A 19,291-nucleotide genomic window follows, 5' to 3' on the forward strand; every position below is an offset into this window, starting at 1 on the left:
TGTTCGATATGTTGATAGGGAACAAAACTTACGCAAGCATGATACCAGCTCCAACTGCAACAGCCAAAAACTGGGTGATGGTCTTCCAGATCTCGGCACCCTTATCCTTACCAGTCTCCAATAGCTCGGGAATAACTGCCACAGTACCAACGTACAAGAAAGTACCCGCGGTGAAGGGGAGAAGCATATCGCCCCAGGAGAGGCTGGTGCCCATGAGACCAGAGGTAGCAGAGTTCTCCAGCTCAACCCCGTGGCCGCCGAATTCCTGGACTGCAATACCAATGAGAGTGCCCAGGAAAGCGCCAACGGCAGTAACAAACTGCGCGCCCATGGCCTTGCGCTTGGAGAAACCAGACTGCACGAGCAAAGCGAAGTCGCCAACTTCGTGGGGGATCTCGTGGAAGAAGACTGCAACAGTCGTGGTAGCGCCGATGGTCGGCGATGCGTAGAATGACGAGGAGAGAGCGAGACCGTCGGTGATGTTGTGGGTGAAGTCCGCAATGAGGTTCAAGTATCCGCCCAGCTTGACACTAGGGTTAATTTCCTTCTCGGGCTTCGTGTCCGTCGAAGACTGCTCTGACTTGGTCGACTTGCGCTGCTTCAGCTCACCACTAGACTTAGTGTTGACATCGGAGCTTGTAGTAGCTGCACTATCATCTACATGCGAGTGACCATGGGAGTGATCGTGGCCGCCTTCGCCGCCAGTTGCAATGCGGAGAGCCTTGTCCATAGCCACGAATGTAAAGAAGCCAACCATGATACCGAGACCGAGCAGGAGGTTCTTGTTCGGCTCAACCATGACGAAGCTAACATGGTCTGGGGAGTCTTCGCCGAGAAAGATCTCGGGAAGCAGGTGGAACAGCGTGTCACCCAGAAGACCACCCACAGCAAAAGCAACCATGATCGACAGGGAGGAGGGGTCGATGTTGGGAGGACATAGTGCCAAGAGGAAGTCTGGAGTCACGTTAAACAAAGTCTCGTTGTTAATTTCGAATTGTACCACATACTCGGAGGGCCAGAGATATATAGCGTCGCAAGGAGGGAGTTCACGGCTGGGCTCCCTGGGAAAAGAACGGCGAAGATCTTCGAAAGGAGGCTCGCAGTTTGAGGTGCAGTGGCTCGTTTATGCTCATTGAGCGACTCAACAAGAGGGCAGTTCTATGGACATCAGCCACTGTCTGTAAACGGTGTCAACGTTCTCACGTTGACACGTTGACAGCTCTTCGAGTTCGTACCTGCAATTGCTCCTCAATCTCGCTAACAGATAAATCTCCGGGACGTGCACTTGCAGCCGCCAAGGCAGAAAACATTAGACATCCTGCAACGAGCATAAAGCCCGTGCGGCGTGAAGGAAGCAGTTTCGAAGCCATTGAAGCCAAAAAATGGGGGCGGAGGAGTAAAGAAGACAGACAAACAACGCGCGTGGGCATCCGCTTATCGCCGGGCTCGGACCACTTATCGCAGACCCTGCACAAACTCGCCAAGACACCGTGCAAACATCAAAAAAGTTTCGATAACGCCGATAATTGCACGATTCCTCCGCAACCCAAGTCAACAAACGCAACAATGGGCAAACTCCTGCAAAAGAAGAAGAACCGATCCGGCCTTTCCAAGGCCAAGGCCAAGAACAACCGCCTCAAGAGCGGCAGCAAGAAGATCAATGTGCTGGGCAACCAGATCATCGCCGATAACTGGTATGCGGGACGACCTGGAAAAAAAAAAAAGTTGCATCGCGCTAACAATCATTTCTCTACAGGGACAGAAAACTCACTCTGACCCAGAACTACCAGCGACTCGGCCTGCTGCACAAACTGAATGCCCCGACTGGTGGCAAAGAGCGCCTCCCCATTCAAGGAGAGCTCGCGGAAAACTCGCTGCAAATCACCGGCAGCGGCAACACGGCCCAGCAGCTCGATCTGGGCGAGACGAGGGTTGAGCGCGACCCTGAGACCGGCAAAATCCTGCGCGTGATCCACGACGAAGAGGAGATTGAAGTTGCGGGTCGCAAGCGCCGCGCCGCGAACCCGCTCAACGACCCGCTCAACGACCTGTCTGACAACGAAGCTGAGATCGTCGACCCCGCTCAAGCATCCGTGATTGTCCAGCAGCTGGAGCGTCAGGCGGATCGCGAGGGCCAGTCTGTCAAGAACAAGAAGCCCCGGTATCTGAGCCAGCGGGAGGTTGAGTGGATCACGAGACTGGTTGAGAAGCACGGGGATAACCTGGCCGCTATGGTTCGGGACCGCAAGCTCAACCCCATGCAGCAGAGCGAGGGTGATCTGCGGAGGAGAATCAACCAGTGGAAGAAATCTCGCGACTAGTGGTGGAGGGATATCTCTTGAGCATTCGGTTAGGCGAATCGGGCGTTTTCGTTTTCTCTCTGGTCTTGTACTTCAAAAAGTTGTCTCTCTCTATGTATGTTCATGGACGGAATGATTGCGCAGTATATAATAGGCTCGAAATTGAACAGATAATGGGCTATCATGGCAGTAGAAAACGTTTGATCTCGTAACTGTACATCAATTGGTGCCGAGAGTCGAGTATGTGACGATTCCAGCTGGTGGGAGATTCACACGCTGCACAATTCGCACCCACCGACGACGTCGCCATTCTCCAACTCCGTACGAAGCACTCCCTGCTTCCTCCCAATCCTGGGCAGACTTGGCCTGACGTCTGTCTTTCGATGGTGCGCTGCCCTTATTCTTGGACGAGGGATTTGGCTCTGGTTCCAAGTCACCGTATGCCATTGTGGTAATCTCCTCACTTTCTTCTTGTGTCGAGGCGGATTCGGAAGGGAGGTCCCAGACCCAACCGCCAACTTCGTCGACAATAGCATTGCCTTCTGGAGAAACACCTGGAACTTCAAAGCCAACACCGGTGATCATGCGCTCAACCACCCACTCCCGGCAATCCAAATCAAGTTCCCACTTCTTGCTCTTCCATTTCCAGCCAGATGGAGCCCGAACGTCATCAAAAAAGCGACACCCGCGGGGTCGGTCTCCAGCAATACGGGACGGAGATAGCGGATCGTATGGTTGAGGGCTGAAAAGGAAATTCTCCCATCCAGACTCTGATGTTCCCGGTGCACGGTGCTGGACCTCAAATATCTCCACCTCGCGCTCCTCGGGATCGGTGTCCAGCGAGATGTCTGTCAGATTTTCCAATGCAGACATAGCCGCGGATGGATCTTTTGGGAGAGCAGTGCTGAATACATCTTGGTCTCCTGGAGGATCCAAATCTTCACCTCCGACATCTTGAATCAGGGTTTGGAAGAAGAGCCGGAATTTCGGGTTGTTCGACAAGATCGCTACATTGCCTCCAACAAGCATAATCAGCCTCAGCGGTAAGAGATGTGCTGACAGGAAGAGAGCCGCAGCGGCAACAGTGCAGCCTAAAAAGAGAGCCGAAGACAGCTTCTCATTGGAAAAGTTAGTCAACGGCGCAAACACGGAGATGGCTGCGTCGTGGACATCTGAGAAATCGGCCATGCAATTCTGTAGGTCTCGCATGTTTCGGAAGAAGTCCTTGGAGGTTTCAGAGGCCGGCTTAATGGTGCTTGCCGGCGCTAGTGCCGGTCCTTCATAGGAGTAATAGGGAATAATGCTGGAGGTGGAGGTCGAAGGTGGTGGAGGGTGGCGAGTGATAAATGCCGGCACCATGATAAAGAGTAAGAGAACCACCAGAGGCAAGACCACCAGCAGGTGCGGGTCCAAGCAGATGAAGGAGTATACAAAGAGAAAAGAAAGGGTATGAGTCGGGTTCCGCCAGCCTAACAGGCGCTCGACCCGGTTCTGGAACAGAAAGACCACTCCGATTCTAGAGCTGAGTCAGTCCGATGGTCCATCAGATTAATGATTGATAGCAGATACCTTGCATTAAAGCGGCGAAAATTGTTTGACATTAATGGCAGACTGAAACCCGGTCGTTTTGGGGACGTAGTAAAGACATTATCCCCATGGTTGGCATCATCCTCGTCATCGTCAGTGGGGATGACATGTTGTAAAAGCCGGTGGCACTGTCAGTAAAGAGGCAACGGCGAGGGGTCCGGTACAGAACATACTTGGTCAGCAATCGGTCTTGGATCGAATTCTTGGACTGCGAAGATGAGCGCGAGTGGGCACTGTCCGGGGAGCCTTTGCCCATGCGCCTCGGTTTAGAGGAGATATTCAAAACGGGAATAGGCTCGTCGCGGTTCACCAGTGCTTCCGGGGTGTATTCATCCATACTGGAAGGATACTGGCATGGCTCGGCAGTAGCACTAGAAGAGTAGAACAAGGAAGAAAGAGGGAAGTCGAGGACGGGGAACCGATGCATCGGCAGGCGCAACTGGCACATGCGGACATTGTCGGTGCCTGCTAAATCGGGCAAAGATATGCCCTTTCTGGGGTTGTGTACCGCGTACTGTCAGATCAACGGTGCATGGTGGGTAACGCTGGTTCGGTATGGTACAGCCAGTCCGCAATCAGGGGAAACCTAAGTCTGAATATTGAGCTACAGATGTTTACACTTTCTTTTCCTTCAGAGCTCTTGTTGTCGGTTATAAGAATTTTCTTTTGATCTGACTCTCTTCCTATCTCTTCCTATCTCTTCTTATCCTCCCCCCTCCCCATTTGTGTTTTCAGATTGTTTGGTTGCGGTGGATCCTACCTCATTGCGACCGCCTGCTTGCCCCAGCAACCTAAACCTGAGCTACACCAAATTTATTCTCACCGTCCAGCTGCCCTCCAAACCCCTCGCCCGGGCACCGCAGAAGGCTTTACTCCGTTCTCCCCGATATGGACCGGTAACCTGCCATTTGACCGGTCGCGCGACTGTGCTGAAGGCTCTTCTTGGTGACCCCTCCTGAATGCCAATTGCAATCGGCTTCTCGCTCTATTCGGATCCGTCGGCCTCGCGAACTGTCGATTTGAAGATTTCCCTGCTCTGCTAGGAGACGTGTGGCATCTGGAACAATGCAGGCCAGGTCGTCGCACGCATCCGGGAGAGGCCAGTCCGGAACAGCCCAATCACGGTCATCCAATCCCTCTAGAAACGATGACTCGGGTTCAGGAGGTAAGGCACGAAGCCTCACCGGGATACGCCAATTGCTAACCACGTTTCAAAAACTAGCGGAGACCCCGGCTCGCAGGCGCCTCCAGAAATCCGCCTCAACCACTTTCCACATGAATAACCAGACCAATGTTGATTCGCAGTCCTCGAGAGATGTGGCAGGACCGCGTTCAGGGGAAACGGGTCGAAGGAGGTTGTCTATTAGAAGCCAGAAAGCCCCTCAGGGGCCTCGGCCACAGGACGCCTCGCGCTGGAGGTAGGCTTCATCTGCAAGCCCCTGTTCCCTGCCCGCAGTGGGGAAACGACTTCAAAATTCTAACGATACCTCGATTATAGCAAGCCAACGAATAACTACTACCATCCCGAAAACTCCCCGATTGACTCCACGAACGACTCGATGAAAGGCTACAACCTGCGATCCACAAGCGTGGGAAACCTGTCAAAAATGGAGACCTACCAAACCCCGCCGGAAAGCATGGAATTTTTGGCGCCGATCAACTTTGACGATTTCCACAACAGTATCATGACTGAGCCCACTTTGAATCATAATCATTTTCCCATGCCCAGAGCTGGTGGTGCGGGCTCTGAGAATCGGGATTCTGGTCTGTCAACAAACAGTACTTGGACGAACAACAGTTACGACAGCAATATCTCGGAGAGGACGAGAGGTGCTTCCGCTCGCCGCAAGAGCGAGGTATCGCGTTTGAATGGCCAAAACCCGGCGACTTCAAGGTTATCGACGACATCCGCCAATGCCCGCGCGCGCCGCCAAAGTCTGGCACAAACCAACGATGCCAGCTCTGTCACTTCTCGAGGATCACGGAAGTCCATCAGCTCCGGGGCCTTCGGCCCTACAAATGCATCGGCGAGGCGGGCCAGTCTGAGTGCTCGCAAAATCAGTATGGACACGACTCGGACGGATCCAAACAATGTCCTTCGCCCTCGTGGTCAACCGACAGAAGCACCTCGGGACGAGACCAGAGTCCCCTCGTCCGTACGAAACCTCAAAGCCAAGTCTATGCAACCCTCTCCTCGCGAGCCGCGTGGCACCTTTTTGACTGCGACTGGTATAACCGATCACTCGCGATCTTCTTCAACCAATGCCGTCCGTACGCCGGTCAGGAACACGTCTGCATCGACGGTGACGACTCCTTCCTCGTCCTCCAAGCGCATGTCTACCATGCCCCATGCCACCGGCTTGGGTGCGCGCACTATCAGTCCAACCGATGCACGTCGGGCCAAGCGGATGTCAATGGTGCCACCTGCACCTCCCATGCCTCACACCCCTCCTCCACCGACCGAGCCGCTTCCCATCCGACCTGTGTCGTCAACCCAGTCCCCTTCTTTTCTCCCGAGGAAAAGCGTCACCCCTTCCTCCAACCGAACGACTCCAGACCCGAGCCGCAAGTCATACAGCTCCGGGCTGTCGTTGTCATCGAACACGAGTTACAACTCGGTGCGAAACTCAGGAAGCTCGACCCAACCGCGTCTATCACAGAATTTCTCATCTTCTCGATTACCTACGCCCAAGCCGCGTACGGAGCAGGCGTCTTCTTCTTCCACGGGAGAGGAGGTTCCGCCAGTTCCCGCAATCCCCAAGGCCTATGAATCGCCCAAGGGTGAGCTTGACGCGCCTGTATTCCCGGCGCCAAGGAAGTCTAGTTTGCCGGTAGACATCAGTCTTCTTAACATTTCACGTGATGTGGACTCGGATGCCCTGGCCGGTACCACCGAGAATGGTGATTACTGCCCTGGGCAGGTTGCAAAGACTCCCGAGTCGCGTACCCGGACTTCAACGATAATTGGTCGCAAGGGTCTGCAACCGTTGAAGCTACCGCCATTGAACCTGCTGCCCCTGGGCACTCCGATGACTACAAAGATTGAGGCGTTGAGGGACAGGGAAGCTGAGGAACGCAAATCATACACCCCATCCAACCAAATCACCTCAAAGACGCCTAGCACTCCAATGACTGCGTCGAAGGCCAACTTCTGGGCTTATCGTGACGACGAAGATACAAGTTCTACCAATCAAGTACGGAGTAGCACATCGCATTTCGCGTTGAGCTCTACCTCTACGGCAGCACTGCGTACTGCCAGCAGTACCAGTGCTTTTGAAACACCCAATGGCACTCGCAACATCTCACCCTACGCATCATACACGCTACCGAAGAGCAGCTCCGAGTTTACTTCGCTCCGCTACCAGGCTAGCGGGGACTATTCCAACCGAGCCTCTCAGTCATACAAATTGACGGGTCCGCGACCTCAAACGCAGAGTGCCGTTTTCACACCCGCTGTGGAAAGACTAAGTCAGATCTCGACACCATCGGAGCCAGAAAGTGGTCCTGTGCCTAGTTCTAATCCGAAGGAGCGATTGATTGTGACCCGTATTCGCCGCAACTCCAAGGCTGCTAAGTCGTCCGAGGTCGATACCGATGCAGCCAAGTACGATCATATGCCGCCGCCCAAACTTCCTGCATCTGCCACGTGGAACAATTTGTCTTCTATTCCATCGACCAGTCCTACTGTCAAGTCTTCATTCCTCAGGCCTCGGCGGCAATCGTCTGTGTCAAGCATCTCAAAGCAGTCTGCCAACCGGAAGCCCAGCGTCAGCAGTGATCGGAGCCTACATTTGGAACCTTCTACTTCAAATGAGTCCGGTGGAAGCGAACATTCTCAGAACCGTACTTCCAGCGCCTACATATCTCCAGTCCATAAGATCATCAACTCTGCTCGATCTAGCGCTGCTGCTTCTCCTCGGTCGGCCGATGTTAATGCCGATGCAGATGTGGTAATTGCTGACGAGGAAATGAGGAGACTGGGATCTAAGCGCAAGGACTTTGAGACTGCAGCGAGAGAATTGGATGAACTGCGTCGCAAATCAGGGCCGAAGGATCGTGTCAGCCCTGCCCAGGCTTTGAAGATGGCAAACTTGAACATCTTTGAGCGCGGCGAGATAATTGACTATCGGGATATTTTCTTCTGTGGCACACAAAACGCCAAGAAGCACATCGGCGATCTCCACTCGGGCGCAGCCAACTTTGGCTACGACGATGATCGGGGTGATTACAACATCGTGATAGGCGACCATTTGGCCTACCGCTATGAGGTTGTCAATGTTCTCGGCAAGGGAAGTTTCGGCCAGGTCGTGCGTTGTGTTGATCATAAGACTGGTGCTTTGGTTGCGATCAAGATTATTCGCAACAAGAAGCGGTTTCATCAGCAGGCTTTAATCGAGGTTAATCTCCTGACAAAGTTGAAGGAGTGGGATCCCGACCACCGACACAGCGTGGTCAACTTCACCCAGAGCTTCTATTTCCGTGGCCATCTCTGTATCTCGACCGAACTCCTCGGCATGAACTTGTACGAGTTCATCAAGGCGCACGACTTCAAGGGCTTCTCACTCAAGCTCATTCGCCGGTTTACCAAGCAGATGCTTACTAGTTTGGTCTTGTTGCACGCCAAGAAGGTCATCCACTGTGATCTGAAGCCGGAGAACATTCTTCTCGTCCATCCCTTGAATTCAGAGATCCGAGTGATTGACTTCGGATCGAGCTGCTTCGAGAACGAAAAGGTGTACACCTACATCCAGAGTCGTTTCTACCGTTCCCCAGAAGTCATTCTTGGAATGTCTTACGGCATGCCCATCGACATGTGGAGTCTCGGATGTATCCTGGCCGAGCTTTTCACAGGGTATCCCATCTTCCCTGGTGAGAACGAGCAGGAACAACTAGCCTGCATTATGGAAGTGTTTGGACCCCCGGAGAAGCATTTGATCGAGAAGAGCACTCGCAAGAAGCTGTTCTTTGATTCTCTAGGCAAGCCTCGCCTGACCGTCTCGTCCAAGGGACGTCGTCGTCGTCCAAGCTCCAAGGAACTCCGGCAAGCCATCAGATGTGATGATGAAGCTTTCCTCGACTTCCTCACCCGTTGTCTCCGCTGGGATCCTGCTCGTCGACTGACTCCTCACGACGCCCTGAAGCACGAGTTTATTACGGGCATCAAATTGCATTCTCGGCCTCGGATGTACGCTGCGATGAACTCGCCCTCCAAGCGGGGCGCCAGCAGCTCCAACACGCGTCCACTTCCCGAGCCTCCCGGCAATAACCTGAAGAGTGGTTCATCGGGCCGTCTTCGTGATGCCTCGGGCAATTCCCCGGTCAAGGGCGGAAAACGCCAGTCAACCGTCAGCGGTCTTCCGCCGTCCAGCCCCGTCAAGCGATCGTCCAACAACCTCACCAGCACGTCCGGAACTGCTTTGCCCCGTGCCTCAGCACGAAGCATTAGTGGGAAACCCGATCTCGCGACGGCGGCGGCTGCGACCAGCTTAGTGAGTTAAGCCGGCGTCGACACGACCCCAAAAAGCTCAGAACGCTGACCAACCACAGAGGACCAAGTAAGGTCTATTTCGTCTTGTTCTTCCCCAGCGCTGTAATCATAATTTTGTTCTTCTCTTCTTTTTCTCATGCATCAGGTGGTTTGTCATGTCGGCATTTGTTGCTCCGGTTCGGTGAACCCAGGAGATGAAAACAGGGACGGCATCCATCCTATACCCTTTATGTTCGTTGACAGCATTTGCATCTGGGTCCTGATATGATTTTTGTGAAGGGGTTTTTCCGTCCATGTTCCACGTTCCATGTCTTTCGCTGATGTCCCTCATTCTATACTCACGACTTCCCAGGCTTTACATCCTGTTGTACATTTTTATCGCTTGCATCTCTCGCGTGAGAGCTTTATGATGAGTGCTCTATAGAGCTCTTAGCCATCAATTGACTATTATTTGCATACCATAATCATAAACATAGGTCCAGGTCTACCTGCATAGTTGTAGTGTAGTGCAGTCAGTATAAGTGGGTCAACTGGCCGCGTATCGGCTTACTTGGCCTCATCGCCTTATCGCGTTTACTCCACTCCCGACTTTCAATCTCCAACTCCTTCATGTCGCCCGCCCTGCACTCGCAATGAATGGCTTCGACAATAAGGGCCTCAATGAGGACACCTTCGGGGAAAAGTCTGGCGTCTCGGGGGTAAAGGCCTTTGACGCTTTCCGTGAGTCCAGCGCCAGCTCTCGAGCCCACTCCCGCTCAATTGAACACAACAGAACCATTCGAAGACCGTACCAACTAACAATCGCCTCTTTCAGCCAAGACAAAAGCCTCCTATACAACTCCAAGCCACCGCGGTGGCCAATGGACCGTCCTTATCCTGCTCGTCTGCACGCTGTTCAGCTTCTCCGAGTTCAAAACATGGTGGCGCGGCAATGAACACCACCACTTCAGCGTTGAAAAGGGCGTGTCCCACGACCTCCAACTCAACCTCGATATCGTCGTAAATATGCCCTGCGACACCCTCCGCATAAACATCCAAGACGCAGCCGGCGACCGCGTCCTCGCGGGGGACCTCCTCAAGCGCGAAGAAACGAGCTGGCAGCTATGGATGCAGAAGCGTAACTACGAGACCCACGGCGGTGCGCACGAGTACCAAACGCTCAGCCATGAGGACGATGACAGACTCAGTGCGCAGGAGGCGGACGCTCACGTGCACCATGTTATTGGGGAGGTACGCCGCAATTCCAGACGCAAGTTTGCCAAGGGGCCGCGTATGCGCTGGGGTGAGGTCGCGGACTCTTGTCGCATTTATGGTAGTTTGGAGGGGAACAAGGTGCAGGGTGATTTCCACATTACGGCCAGGGGACATGGGTATAGAGAGATGGGGACGCATTTGGATCATTCCGGTATGTTTTGACTCCATTCCGTCCTATACAGGCCCCGGAATTGTACTAACAAGTCCTTCACAGCATTCAATTTCACGCATATGATTACCGAATTGTCCTTCGGCCCTCACTACCCAAGTCTGCTCAACCCTCTGGACAAAACTATCGCCGAGACCAGCGCCCACTACTACAAATTCCAGTACTTCCTCTCCGTCGTGCCGACCCTCTATACCAATGGCAAAAACGCACTCGACGCATACACTTCTAACACACGATCTGGACGGAACACTATCTTCACGAATCAGTACGCAGCAACCAGCCAGAGTGGCCCGATCCCCGAGACGCCGATGCTTGTCCCGGGAATCTTCTTCAAATACAACATCGAGCCGATCATGTTGCTTATCAGCGAGGAGCGGAGTGGGTTCTTGGCTCTAGTTATCAGGGTCATCAACACTGTTTCGGGTGTGCTCGTTACTGGTGGTTGGATTTATCAGATTTCGGGATGGGTTGGCGAGATCCTGGTTAAGAGACGGAGGCAGACGGAGGGTGTTTTGACGGGAAAGCATTATTCGGATTGAGGAGTTTATTTGTTTTTGAATGCATTTTGTTTCTCAGGGTTAACTTGTCTCCGTCTAGTGTTGTTTTGTATAGTTGTGTACACAGCAGTATCCCGAATGTATTGCATATCATCAGGTTCATCTACAGGGCTCGGAGATATCTTGTCATCCTCGACATTTAATGTTTTGAACCGAATCCTAGTGGATGACTATTGCATGCAGACAGAAGTTGTATTGAAGACAAGATCATGGTATATATCATCAAGCGCCACCCCCAATGCCCAACCCGCCCAAGAGGACGAGGATCTGTGCAAACCAAATCTCAGACCTCGAAGATCTCACCCATGCCAACACCAGCGCCCTCGGCGCCAGCCCGACTATCAACTAGATCTAAGCGCCACTTCTCCCAATCGCGTAGCTTACGCTTAATATCGCGCATCCACTCGACACGCTTGCGGGCTTCTTCCTCTGCCTGGGCGCGCGCGAACTCAGCCTCGTCAAATTCATCTTCGAAGTTCTCTTCGGACAACAACTCGAGACTGCCACGCGTAGCAGGGCCGTGCGGATGGGGCGGATTGGATGAGCCAGCGCGGGAGCGGTTACCACCACCGCCCGTAAAGGCAGCAAAGCCGCTGGACAGAACAGTCGAGAAGGAAGAGTGGTGCTGGGTGGCCATACTACGGCGACGGGCATGGTCGGGACGTCCACCGACAAGGTCGACGTCGTCGAAGGCATTGGCACCGGCATCACCGACAGACTCAGCTCCCTCCTCGTGATACTGTTGACCAGCCAGCTCCTGGCGTTTCTCTTGCCAGGCTCCACGGCGCAGATCAAAGTTCTCGCCCTCCAGCTCGCGGATGCGGCGCTCAAGGCGCTGTCGCTCCTCGTCTTCGAGTTCGTCGAGGGCTTCGTCGTCTGCGCCGCCGCCAGCCTCGCGCTTGCGAATGCGGTCACGCTCTTCGCGGAGCCGCAGGTTCTCGTTTTCGATGCTGGCTAGCTTCTTACGCATGACGGCGGTTTCCTTTTCGATCTTTTCGCTCTCGCGGAGACGGGCTTGGTGTCGGCTCTCGGATTCTTTGTGCAGGTTTGCCATAGCCTGGAGCTTCTTATCAAAGGTTTCGATCTTCTTATCAGCCTCACTCTTCTCCTTTTTGAGTTCTTCGATTTCACGCTGCAGCGTCTTGATCAGGGTCTCGGTTGACGTCTTGTTCACCCCTTCCTTGACGGCCTTCTCGGATGCGCGCGTCAGTGCTTGCTTCGAGTCTGCCAGTTCACGCTGAGCGTGCTCAAGCGCCGCCTGGCTATTTGAGACTTTCGCTTCTAGTGCAGCAAGCTGGCTCTCATGCGCCTCATTGGAGGATGACTGCGAGGTGACCTGTGCTCGTAGATTGGAAATTTCCAATTCCATAGCCTCAATAGTGGCAGACTTAGACTCTAACTGACGCACAAGGTCTGCCGGTGGCGAATCCGATGACCCTGGTGTAGAGGAACTGACATTGTTCCGGTTTGACCGGGACTGGAGCTGCGAATTTTGCCGCTGTAGCGAAGCGATTTCCTCTTTCTGTTCAATGGGGTCAGACTGTATCACATATCCAGAAGAACATGGGCATGCTTACCAATGTCTCAATGCTCGCCGCCTTCTCCTCGGCCTTCTTCAACTGCTCTCTCAGCTCCGGCAAATCCACACTTGTCTCGCGCAGATCCTCCAATTGATCCTCCGTCTTGCGCCAGCGGCTCGTCGCATCTGCTAGCTCCTTCTCCATGCGCTTATTATCCTTCTCCAGCTCGCTAATCCGCGTCGACTGTTTCTGGAATACTTCATGGACCGAGTCTCCATCCCCGGTCAGGGGTGGGAGGGATTGCGGAGGGGACTTGAGAGCCGAGGACGGAGAAGGGGAAACGCTGCCTTGCGACACGGAAGTCTTGCGGAATGATGATGAGCGCATCTTCGACTGGATCGATAGCGAGGGCTGGCGGCCATGGCCGGCTCGTGGGGTATCTAGTCGGGCAGGTTGCGCCTCCGTCTCAGGACCAGGTGAGGTGGGGGCAGGGGGCATGGGTTCAACAGGAGACTCGGCAAGCGCATCGGATTTTTCGGGCTGTTCTTGTTCTTCCGCTTGCTCTGGACCGGCGCTCTCTACCGCTGTATCCTCCTGCGGCTTCTCCTCGGCGGGGGCCTCTGGCGATGGAGTCTCGGTGGCAGGTTCAGCCGCAGGTTCTTCGGTGAGGTCAGCCTCTTTGGTGGCTTCGGCATCTTTGGGTGTATATGTAGCGCTCGAGGCCTTCTTGTTGGCCTTTTTCTTCTGTTTCTGGAGCTGGGCCACCTACAAAACACGGTACCTGTTAGCAACGGAAGTTCGCCGTCATGAGGACGGGGCAGGTCATACTCTCTTCTTGGCCGCAGCCAACTTCTCGGCCTTCACGCGCTCCTCTTCGTCGGCCATGATTAGCGGTCAACGGTGGGATCAATGGACTGGTGAGAGTGGAGGACGAAGTGAAGGGGACGAGAATGGACCAGCTTTCCCCATCTGTGCACGGGCCACCTCCGATCTATACGCCATGTACTGCGTACTGTAGTACATCAATGCATCTGCCGGGTTATCTCTACTGGAAGTTATGTTGAGTAACAAGAGACATGCTATTAAAAGATTCATGCAGTTGTTCATGTTCTGAGAATCCAAAGTGCAAACCCGTTGAGCGACAGACACTATTTATGAGGACATCCTGTCCATCGAGTACAAGTACCTGATGTTAGATTGATACTTTTACAATAGTGCTTACTTACCATTTAGGATCTCAGATAGACGGCCAGTGCTGAAAAAAAGCTCTGTGCCCAGTTACCTAGGTACTACAGCGTATATGATGCATTGGGTTGATGAAAACATGGCAGTTAGGTATATCATTAAGCGGTATAAACAGAGCAGAACTGAAGATAAGATCGAGGCGTCGTTCCGTGTCAGTCTCGTCCCTCAATGCCCGCGACAGAAAACATATGCAGGTTGAATTGCGCCACAAGCCCCTCAATATCACACCGAACGCCTCCGGCTATTAATAAAGAATCACCGATCAACGGGGAAGAGAAAAAAAACAATCGAAAAGTAACTCAAGCTGAAAACGGTTAAACCTCCATGGCATCCGCAATCTCCTCACTCATTGCCCTCACCATCCCCTTACTGTGTGAGCGCGACCGGATCTCCTCGTCGCTGAGCATGAATTGGTCCTCGTCATCGATCACAGGGCGTGATGGCTGGTCGTCTATATCATCATCGTCGCTTTCCTCGTGACGGAGCGAGGACGCCGCCCGACTTCCAAGCCAGTAGCGGGCACGCTTGCTGGAACTGAGATCGGGAGTCAAATATCCATCGTCGAACGCCCGCTTGCCGGTAGGCGTCAGGGCCATCTCACTATCCTCCGGGGGTGAATGGCTCAGGATTGGGATTGCACGCAAGTAGATATAGCACACGCGCTTCCGTAGAGGGTTGAACCAGAAGTAATGCAGACTCCAGATGGCTCCGTCGTCAGCGTCGGCTGGATCCTCCTCCGGGGAGTACGAGTAAACCGAGCATTCCTTGAGCGACATGTGCTCATCCATGATCTTCCACATCCTCGGGCCCCAGGCAGGGGTGCTGCTATTGTATGACCCCGATAGGGTTGCAGGAGATGAGGGAGAGAGATCGATGGACTCGCGGGGTCGCAGGTTATACAGGGTTGAATTTATCGTATTCATCACGCGCTTCGGATGCCGCTCGCGTCGGAAGTCGGTCGGTCGCAGCACATGTGAGAAGTCGTAGTCGGAATGGCTCGCATTGAGCGTTGCAATGAGATATGCAAAGGTGCGACGACTCGAGTGCTCACTCAGGGGCCCGAAGGGACTGGAGCGCGATAGGTTCAGGGTTTCGGCGGCCTCGTGGGCATTCGGCGGAGATAAAGAGGCAGAGAGTCGAAGAATGGATTCATACTGGGCTTCGAGCGATTGTTCGATGTGGTTGTAGAGCTTCCTGTCGGATCGCGCAGCCTTGGTCGTGTACAGATCACATCCACCCACGATATGGCAGTCGGCGGTATCGAAGTTCAGAGAACTTGTGACATCCTCAAACTCCGGGAGAGGGAGAAACTAAAGGGGGCGAGGTTTAGTAAACCCGACCGGGGAGAGAGACGGGCGATGTGTCACCAGGGCGACCACGGGATGTCAACCTACCTTCATCCTAACAGTGAGGGCCGTAATCGGTAGCGCTTAAAGTGGTCAATTCTTGGAAGTATTCTATCGACTTTGCGAAGGTGAGAGAAGAGATGAGAGAAGCGCTGGACTTGAGCGATGATGAGATGACGCGGGTGGTCGCGCCGGAGCCGGAGCCGGAGATGGGGGATCGATCGGCGATAACCGTGAGATAGCCGCAAGCAGGGAAATGTAGACAATCAGCTACAGTAGGGCATCAAAGGCATCAAGAGGGTCCAAGGAATCAAAGAGGGAGATGATAGAAATGGCACAAAGACACAGCCAGGCGCAAGAACGTCTCCAGGCCACGATAAGAGGGGGTTGCAGTCACGTGGTCCATCCGTTCACCAGTGAGAAGGCGCACTGACCTCACGAGTGGCCCGATCCATGGATCACTCGTTCAGTCACAGCCCGACTGCGGCCAAGTTGCGAGAGACATCATCTGCGTCCTGAAATGGCAGGTTGGTATTATCAGTATATAAACAAAACATCGCTACGCCAAAAGTTAAAGCACAATGAGTCGCTCCGTCGTTACATGATCTTGGTGACCACATCTTCCTCAACCTGGGGAGAGCATTAGCCCGCACCTGGGAGGGGGGGTTTGATAGGGGAAGGGGAATAAAGCCAACGGTATACAAGAATGTACATCCACAGTGGGAGACACCCGTATATCGCATAGGGGGGGGATGGAACTGTATCCGACTCACCTCCATGTCTTCCAAGCTGTCCTGCTGGCTGATGCACCGTAGCACGTTCTTCTTGCTGCTTTCCTGCATCTCTCCCGCCAATAACAACTCATCCAGGATGAAGTATGCCTTCTGGAAGTTGAAGATGATATCTAGCTCGCACACGTTCCCGTAGTATTTGTCCATCTGCTCCACGTAGCGGTGCACGATCTCGAGGTTGATCAGTTCGTTGTCCGTGGACGAGCAGCCAGCGATGAAGAAGAGAGAAGCATAGCGACGGTAGACGACTTTCGAGTCTGCAGGTACAAGTGGTCAGCAAATGAGTGGAGTGTCTGCGATGGTGCTGGGGGAAAGCCACCTTTGTATTCAAGGAAATTGCACATGCGCGTCCGGCGCGACAGAACCAGCTGAGTCACATCTTTGATGATCTTGGCCTTCTCCTTGGGAGACAGAGTAGTGAACCACTTAGCAAGGCGCTGCGCAGAAATTTGTTAGTCGGCTTCAAGCCAGGTGGATCGGGAATCGGGGTGGGCCACGAGGACGGGGGACGCACCACTTTGCCCTGTCGGGAGAGCAGAATCAGGTAGCTGGGAACAGTCAGTCGAAATTCAGTCAACCCAATGATCACAATGATAGTCTCACCTGATGGGCATTTTGATGGTGGGAGGGAAAGGGATGGAGAAACGGGGGGGGTTGTTGAAGCCGTGGCGGATCCAAGCTCTGGAGAAATTCTTTGGGTGGAGCAGAGGGGAGGTGCCCCGCTGTAAGTGCCCTAGCTTTGAAACCTGTCAGTGAAGGTATTCAGATATCCTGACAGCTTTGAAGTTGATGAGCTGTGGATTTGCAAATGTGTGTTTGACGCACGGTTCGATGTCCTATGAGTCAACGCTGCGCTTAGGTACGCAGCCGCTGCGTCCGACGGTCACGGCACAACAGTTTACTTGTGCTATTCTATTACACATAGTGAGCTACAGAGAACTATAGACTATTTGAATCCAGACTAGGGTAAACTCACAGAATTACATTGTTCTGCATATTCTTTCAACTTCTAATCAGACACCATTTCCGGCATGGCAGCTCCTATCCATTACCCATACGCCTAAGAGGAGAAAAAGTCCACGGCTACTAATCACTCGATCTAACAATAGATTGCGGTACATTCGGTATCAAACTCCAAATTAACAATTATAATGACATAGTAATAGCACAAAAGTATCCAAATGCGACTCGTCGCAGATTATCCGTAGACTTCCAATATCGTTTTCCTTTTCCCGAGCATGGAGACCGACGCAGTCGATTCCAAGCAGGATCATCAATCGTACACTCGTTTTTCCAACCCTTTCCTACCAACGTCATTCCAAACATAAGCCGTGGTGTAGATCACGGTCGTGAGAGACACAATAGCTCCCATATCCCTAGAAACGGGCGATTGTCCTTCTCCAAGGTGAACCAGACGGTCTAAGATCACCCTGGAGCTCCCACGACCAAATCCATAGTCATTTTGTTGCGTCCAAGCTTAGACCTGGGCCATGTTGGGGCGGCGACGGCTGCCAGAGCGGCCACGCGTGCTCACCGTGGAGCCGCGGGCTGTGAAGATTGAAATGATCACCGAGCCCATGTAACCAGCCCAGCCGAACCACAGGAAGGCAGTCGACGCCTGTGCCTCCCGGCAGCGCTTGGTCATGTTAAAGGCGCCGTTGGTAATCTCATTGTGGGCGAGGTATTGCTAAGAAATGTATTAACCATGGACAATTTATAGACTGGCCGAATGGTTTGCATACCTGGTTGGTGCAGGAATGGCAGGTCAGCTTCGAAGCCAGCGCAATAGCGGCGCAGAAGAAGAAAATGCAGTTCAGCACATCCAGTGTGATCATGAAGATCGGGTGGATGGCCCAGTCCAGGTTCCAAGAGGCCGGGACCAGGTAAAAGAGTGTAAACATCGAGAACGCCACCGTGTACATGGCGTAGTTGACCGCGGCCGGGTTGCCCGCAAAGGCCGAGGCGAGCATGTTACCGATGAGGGCCATGACAATGACAGTCCACACAAACTATACACGGCATTAATCAGCTCTAGATCTATGAGTATCCCGTACGCGACACATACCTCCCAGGCACGAAGACCCAACTGAACACCCCGCAAACCCATTTTGACTGGTTCCTGGAATTTCTGGACGGTAAGATGAGGTAGAGTATGTGAAGAAAGGGGCTTGGTAAAAGGATGAAGTTGAGTAACAAGATACGATGGTTAGACAGCGTTACTGCTGAGCTTTAGGGCGGCTTGGGCATTAAATCGCGGAAGGCCCGGAGGGACGTCATGACATAGAAAAAGCTATTGGGAACGAGTCGCTACGTCATGCATCGACGCGCCCGGGAGCCGGCGGCACCAACACCGATCGAGTGATTGGGGCAGGGGGTTTGATCTGGATTCCGCCTAGCTGCAGACGGAGCTTGGTCAATGACAAATGAGTCTCGGTGCGCACAGATTCTTGCGCTCTGCGACTCAACTTCAAAACCCGAGGTGACACTTGAACCCCACTGATGATTTGCGGTTGGGGGCGACCCTTTCTCCCATCTCTAAACGGTTTTGCTAGGTGACTTTTTGCTGAACTTCTGCCTGCTCATCGTATTCCCATTTTTTCATGCATTCTTCAGAAAACTTGGAACAGAGAATGGATGCAGGGGTATGCACACGCACTTCAGTGGAACGGGTATAGTCTGGTCAATAATGATACTTTGCGGGGATGAACACTTAGAGTTCGGACCAGTAGAAGAAAAGAAACGAACGCAAAAGGCCAAAAAAAAAGGAAGGGTTGCAACAAGAATTTACAAAAAGAAGTGGTTCCAGAGGGGGTCGAACCCTCGACTTTGGCGTTATTAGCACCACACTCTAACCAACTGAGTTATGGAACCCGCTTGTATGATAGAGTTTGCCAAAATTGGTCTACTTGCTACCATCAATCGGTATGAGCCATTAGAAACAGCCCTCTTTTTAAGACATCCAACAACTAACAGTTTCAACGCCATCCCTGGATGGTGGCATGGGTGATAAGAAGCATGCTGATAATTCCACATC

The 19,291-nt window shown here is 53.2% G+C and overlaps 9 protein-coding genes across 9 annotated transcripts; 3 read left to right on the forward strand and 6 right to left on the reverse strand.

Moving 5' to 3' along the window:
- Positions 1 to 28: 28 nt before the first annotated feature.
- N7498_003756 (Zn(2+) transporter YKE4) lies at positions 29 to 1,430 on the reverse strand (the record flags this gene model as incomplete). Its single annotated transcript, XM_058450818.1, has 3 exons — positions 29 to 954; positions 1,008 to 1,158; positions 1,236 to 1,430. The coding sequence occupies 3 exons, from the start codon at positions 1,428 to 1,430 to the stop codon at positions 29 to 31; spliced, it is 1,272 nt and encodes a 423-aa protein (XP_058310280.1).
- Positions 1,431 to 1,539: 109 nt separating this feature from the next.
- Positions 1,540 to 2,321, forward strand: N7498_003757 (nucleolar protein 16; the record flags this gene model as incomplete). Its single annotated transcript, XM_058450819.1, has 2 exons — positions 1,540 to 1,694; positions 1,757 to 2,321. The coding sequence occupies exons 1-2, from the start codon at positions 1,567 to 1,569 to the stop codon at positions 2,319 to 2,321; spliced, it is 693 nt and encodes a 230-aa protein (XP_058310281.1). The 5' UTR covers positions 1,540 to 1,566.
- A 198-nt stretch (positions 2,322 to 2,519) lies between these two features.
- Positions 2,520 to 4,314, reverse strand: N7498_003758 (PEX28-32 family peroxisomal membrane protein; the record flags this gene model as incomplete). Its single annotated transcript, XM_058450820.1, has 2 exons — positions 2,520 to 3,816; positions 4,061 to 4,314. The coding sequence occupies 2 exons, from the start codon at positions 4,312 to 4,314 to the stop codon at positions 2,520 to 2,522; spliced, it is 1,551 nt and encodes a 516-aa protein (XP_058310282.1).
- Positions 4,315 to 4,952: 638 nt separating this feature from the next.
- N7498_003759 (putative protein kinase) lies at positions 4,953 to 9,385 on the forward strand (the record flags this gene model as incomplete). The annotated part of the gene is made up of 3 exons (XM_058450821.1): positions 4,953 to 5,052; positions 5,110 to 5,305; positions 5,386 to 9,385. 3 exons carry the CDS (start codon positions 4,953 to 4,955, stop codon positions 9,383 to 9,385), a joined length of 4,296 nt encoding a protein of 1,431 aa, XP_058310283.1.
- A 622-nt stretch (positions 9,386 to 10,007) lies between these two features.
- Positions 10,008 to 11,337, forward strand: N7498_003760 (endoplasmic reticulum-Golgi intermediate compartment family protein; the record flags this gene model as incomplete). The annotated part of the gene is made up of 3 exons (XM_058450822.1): positions 10,008 to 10,095; positions 10,190 to 10,780; positions 10,844 to 11,337. The coding sequence occupies 3 exons, from the start codon at positions 10,008 to 10,010 to the stop codon at positions 11,335 to 11,337; spliced, it is 1,173 nt and encodes a 390-aa protein (XP_058310284.1).
- Positions 11,338 to 11,638: 301 nt separating this feature from the next.
- On the reverse strand, positions 11,639 to 13,760 carry N7498_003761 (uncharacterized protein; the record flags this gene model as incomplete). Its single annotated transcript, XM_058450823.1, has 3 exons — positions 11,639 to 12,877; positions 12,933 to 13,640; positions 13,704 to 13,760. 3 exons carry the CDS (start codon positions 13,758 to 13,760, stop codon positions 11,639 to 11,641), a joined length of 2,004 nt encoding a protein of 667 aa, XP_058310285.1.
- A 674-nt stretch (positions 13,761 to 14,434) lies between these two features.
- Positions 14,435 to 15,520, reverse strand: N7498_003762 (RNA polymerase III-inhibiting protein MAF1; the record flags this gene model as incomplete). Its single annotated transcript, XM_058450824.1, has 2 exons — positions 14,435 to 15,430; positions 15,515 to 15,520. 2 exons carry the CDS (start codon positions 15,518 to 15,520, stop codon positions 14,435 to 14,437), a joined length of 1,002 nt encoding a protein of 333 aa, XP_058310286.1.
- A 543-nt stretch (positions 15,521 to 16,063) lies between these two features.
- N7498_003763 (AP-1 complex subunit sigma) lies at positions 16,064 to 16,871 on the reverse strand (the record flags this gene model as incomplete). The annotated part of the gene is made up of 5 exons (XM_058450825.1): positions 16,064 to 16,096; positions 16,240 to 16,514; positions 16,577 to 16,694; positions 16,772 to 16,805; positions 16,861 to 16,871. The coding sequence occupies 5 exons, from the start codon at positions 16,869 to 16,871 to the stop codon at positions 16,064 to 16,066; spliced, it is 471 nt and encodes a 156-aa protein (XP_058310287.1).
- An 863-nt stretch (positions 16,872 to 17,734) lies between these two features.
- Positions 17,735 to 18,364, reverse strand: N7498_003764 (MARVEL domain-containing protein; the record flags this gene model as incomplete). The annotated part of the gene is made up of 3 exons (XM_058450826.1): positions 17,735 to 17,944; positions 18,000 to 18,266; positions 18,323 to 18,364. The coding sequence occupies 3 exons, from the start codon at positions 18,362 to 18,364 to the stop codon at positions 17,735 to 17,737; spliced, it is 519 nt and encodes a 172-aa protein (XP_058310288.1).
- Positions 18,365 to 19,291: the final 927 nt, after the last annotated feature.

The sequence above is a fragment of the Penicillium cinerascens genome, assembly GCF_028974065.1.
Source record: "Penicillium cinerascens strain IBT 15544 chromosome Unknown contig_24_segment0_segment0, whole genome shotgun sequence".
In the NCBI taxonomy this organism is placed as follows: Eukaryota; Fungi; Ascomycota; class Eurotiomycetes; order Eurotiales; family Aspergillaceae; genus Penicillium; species Penicillium cinerascens.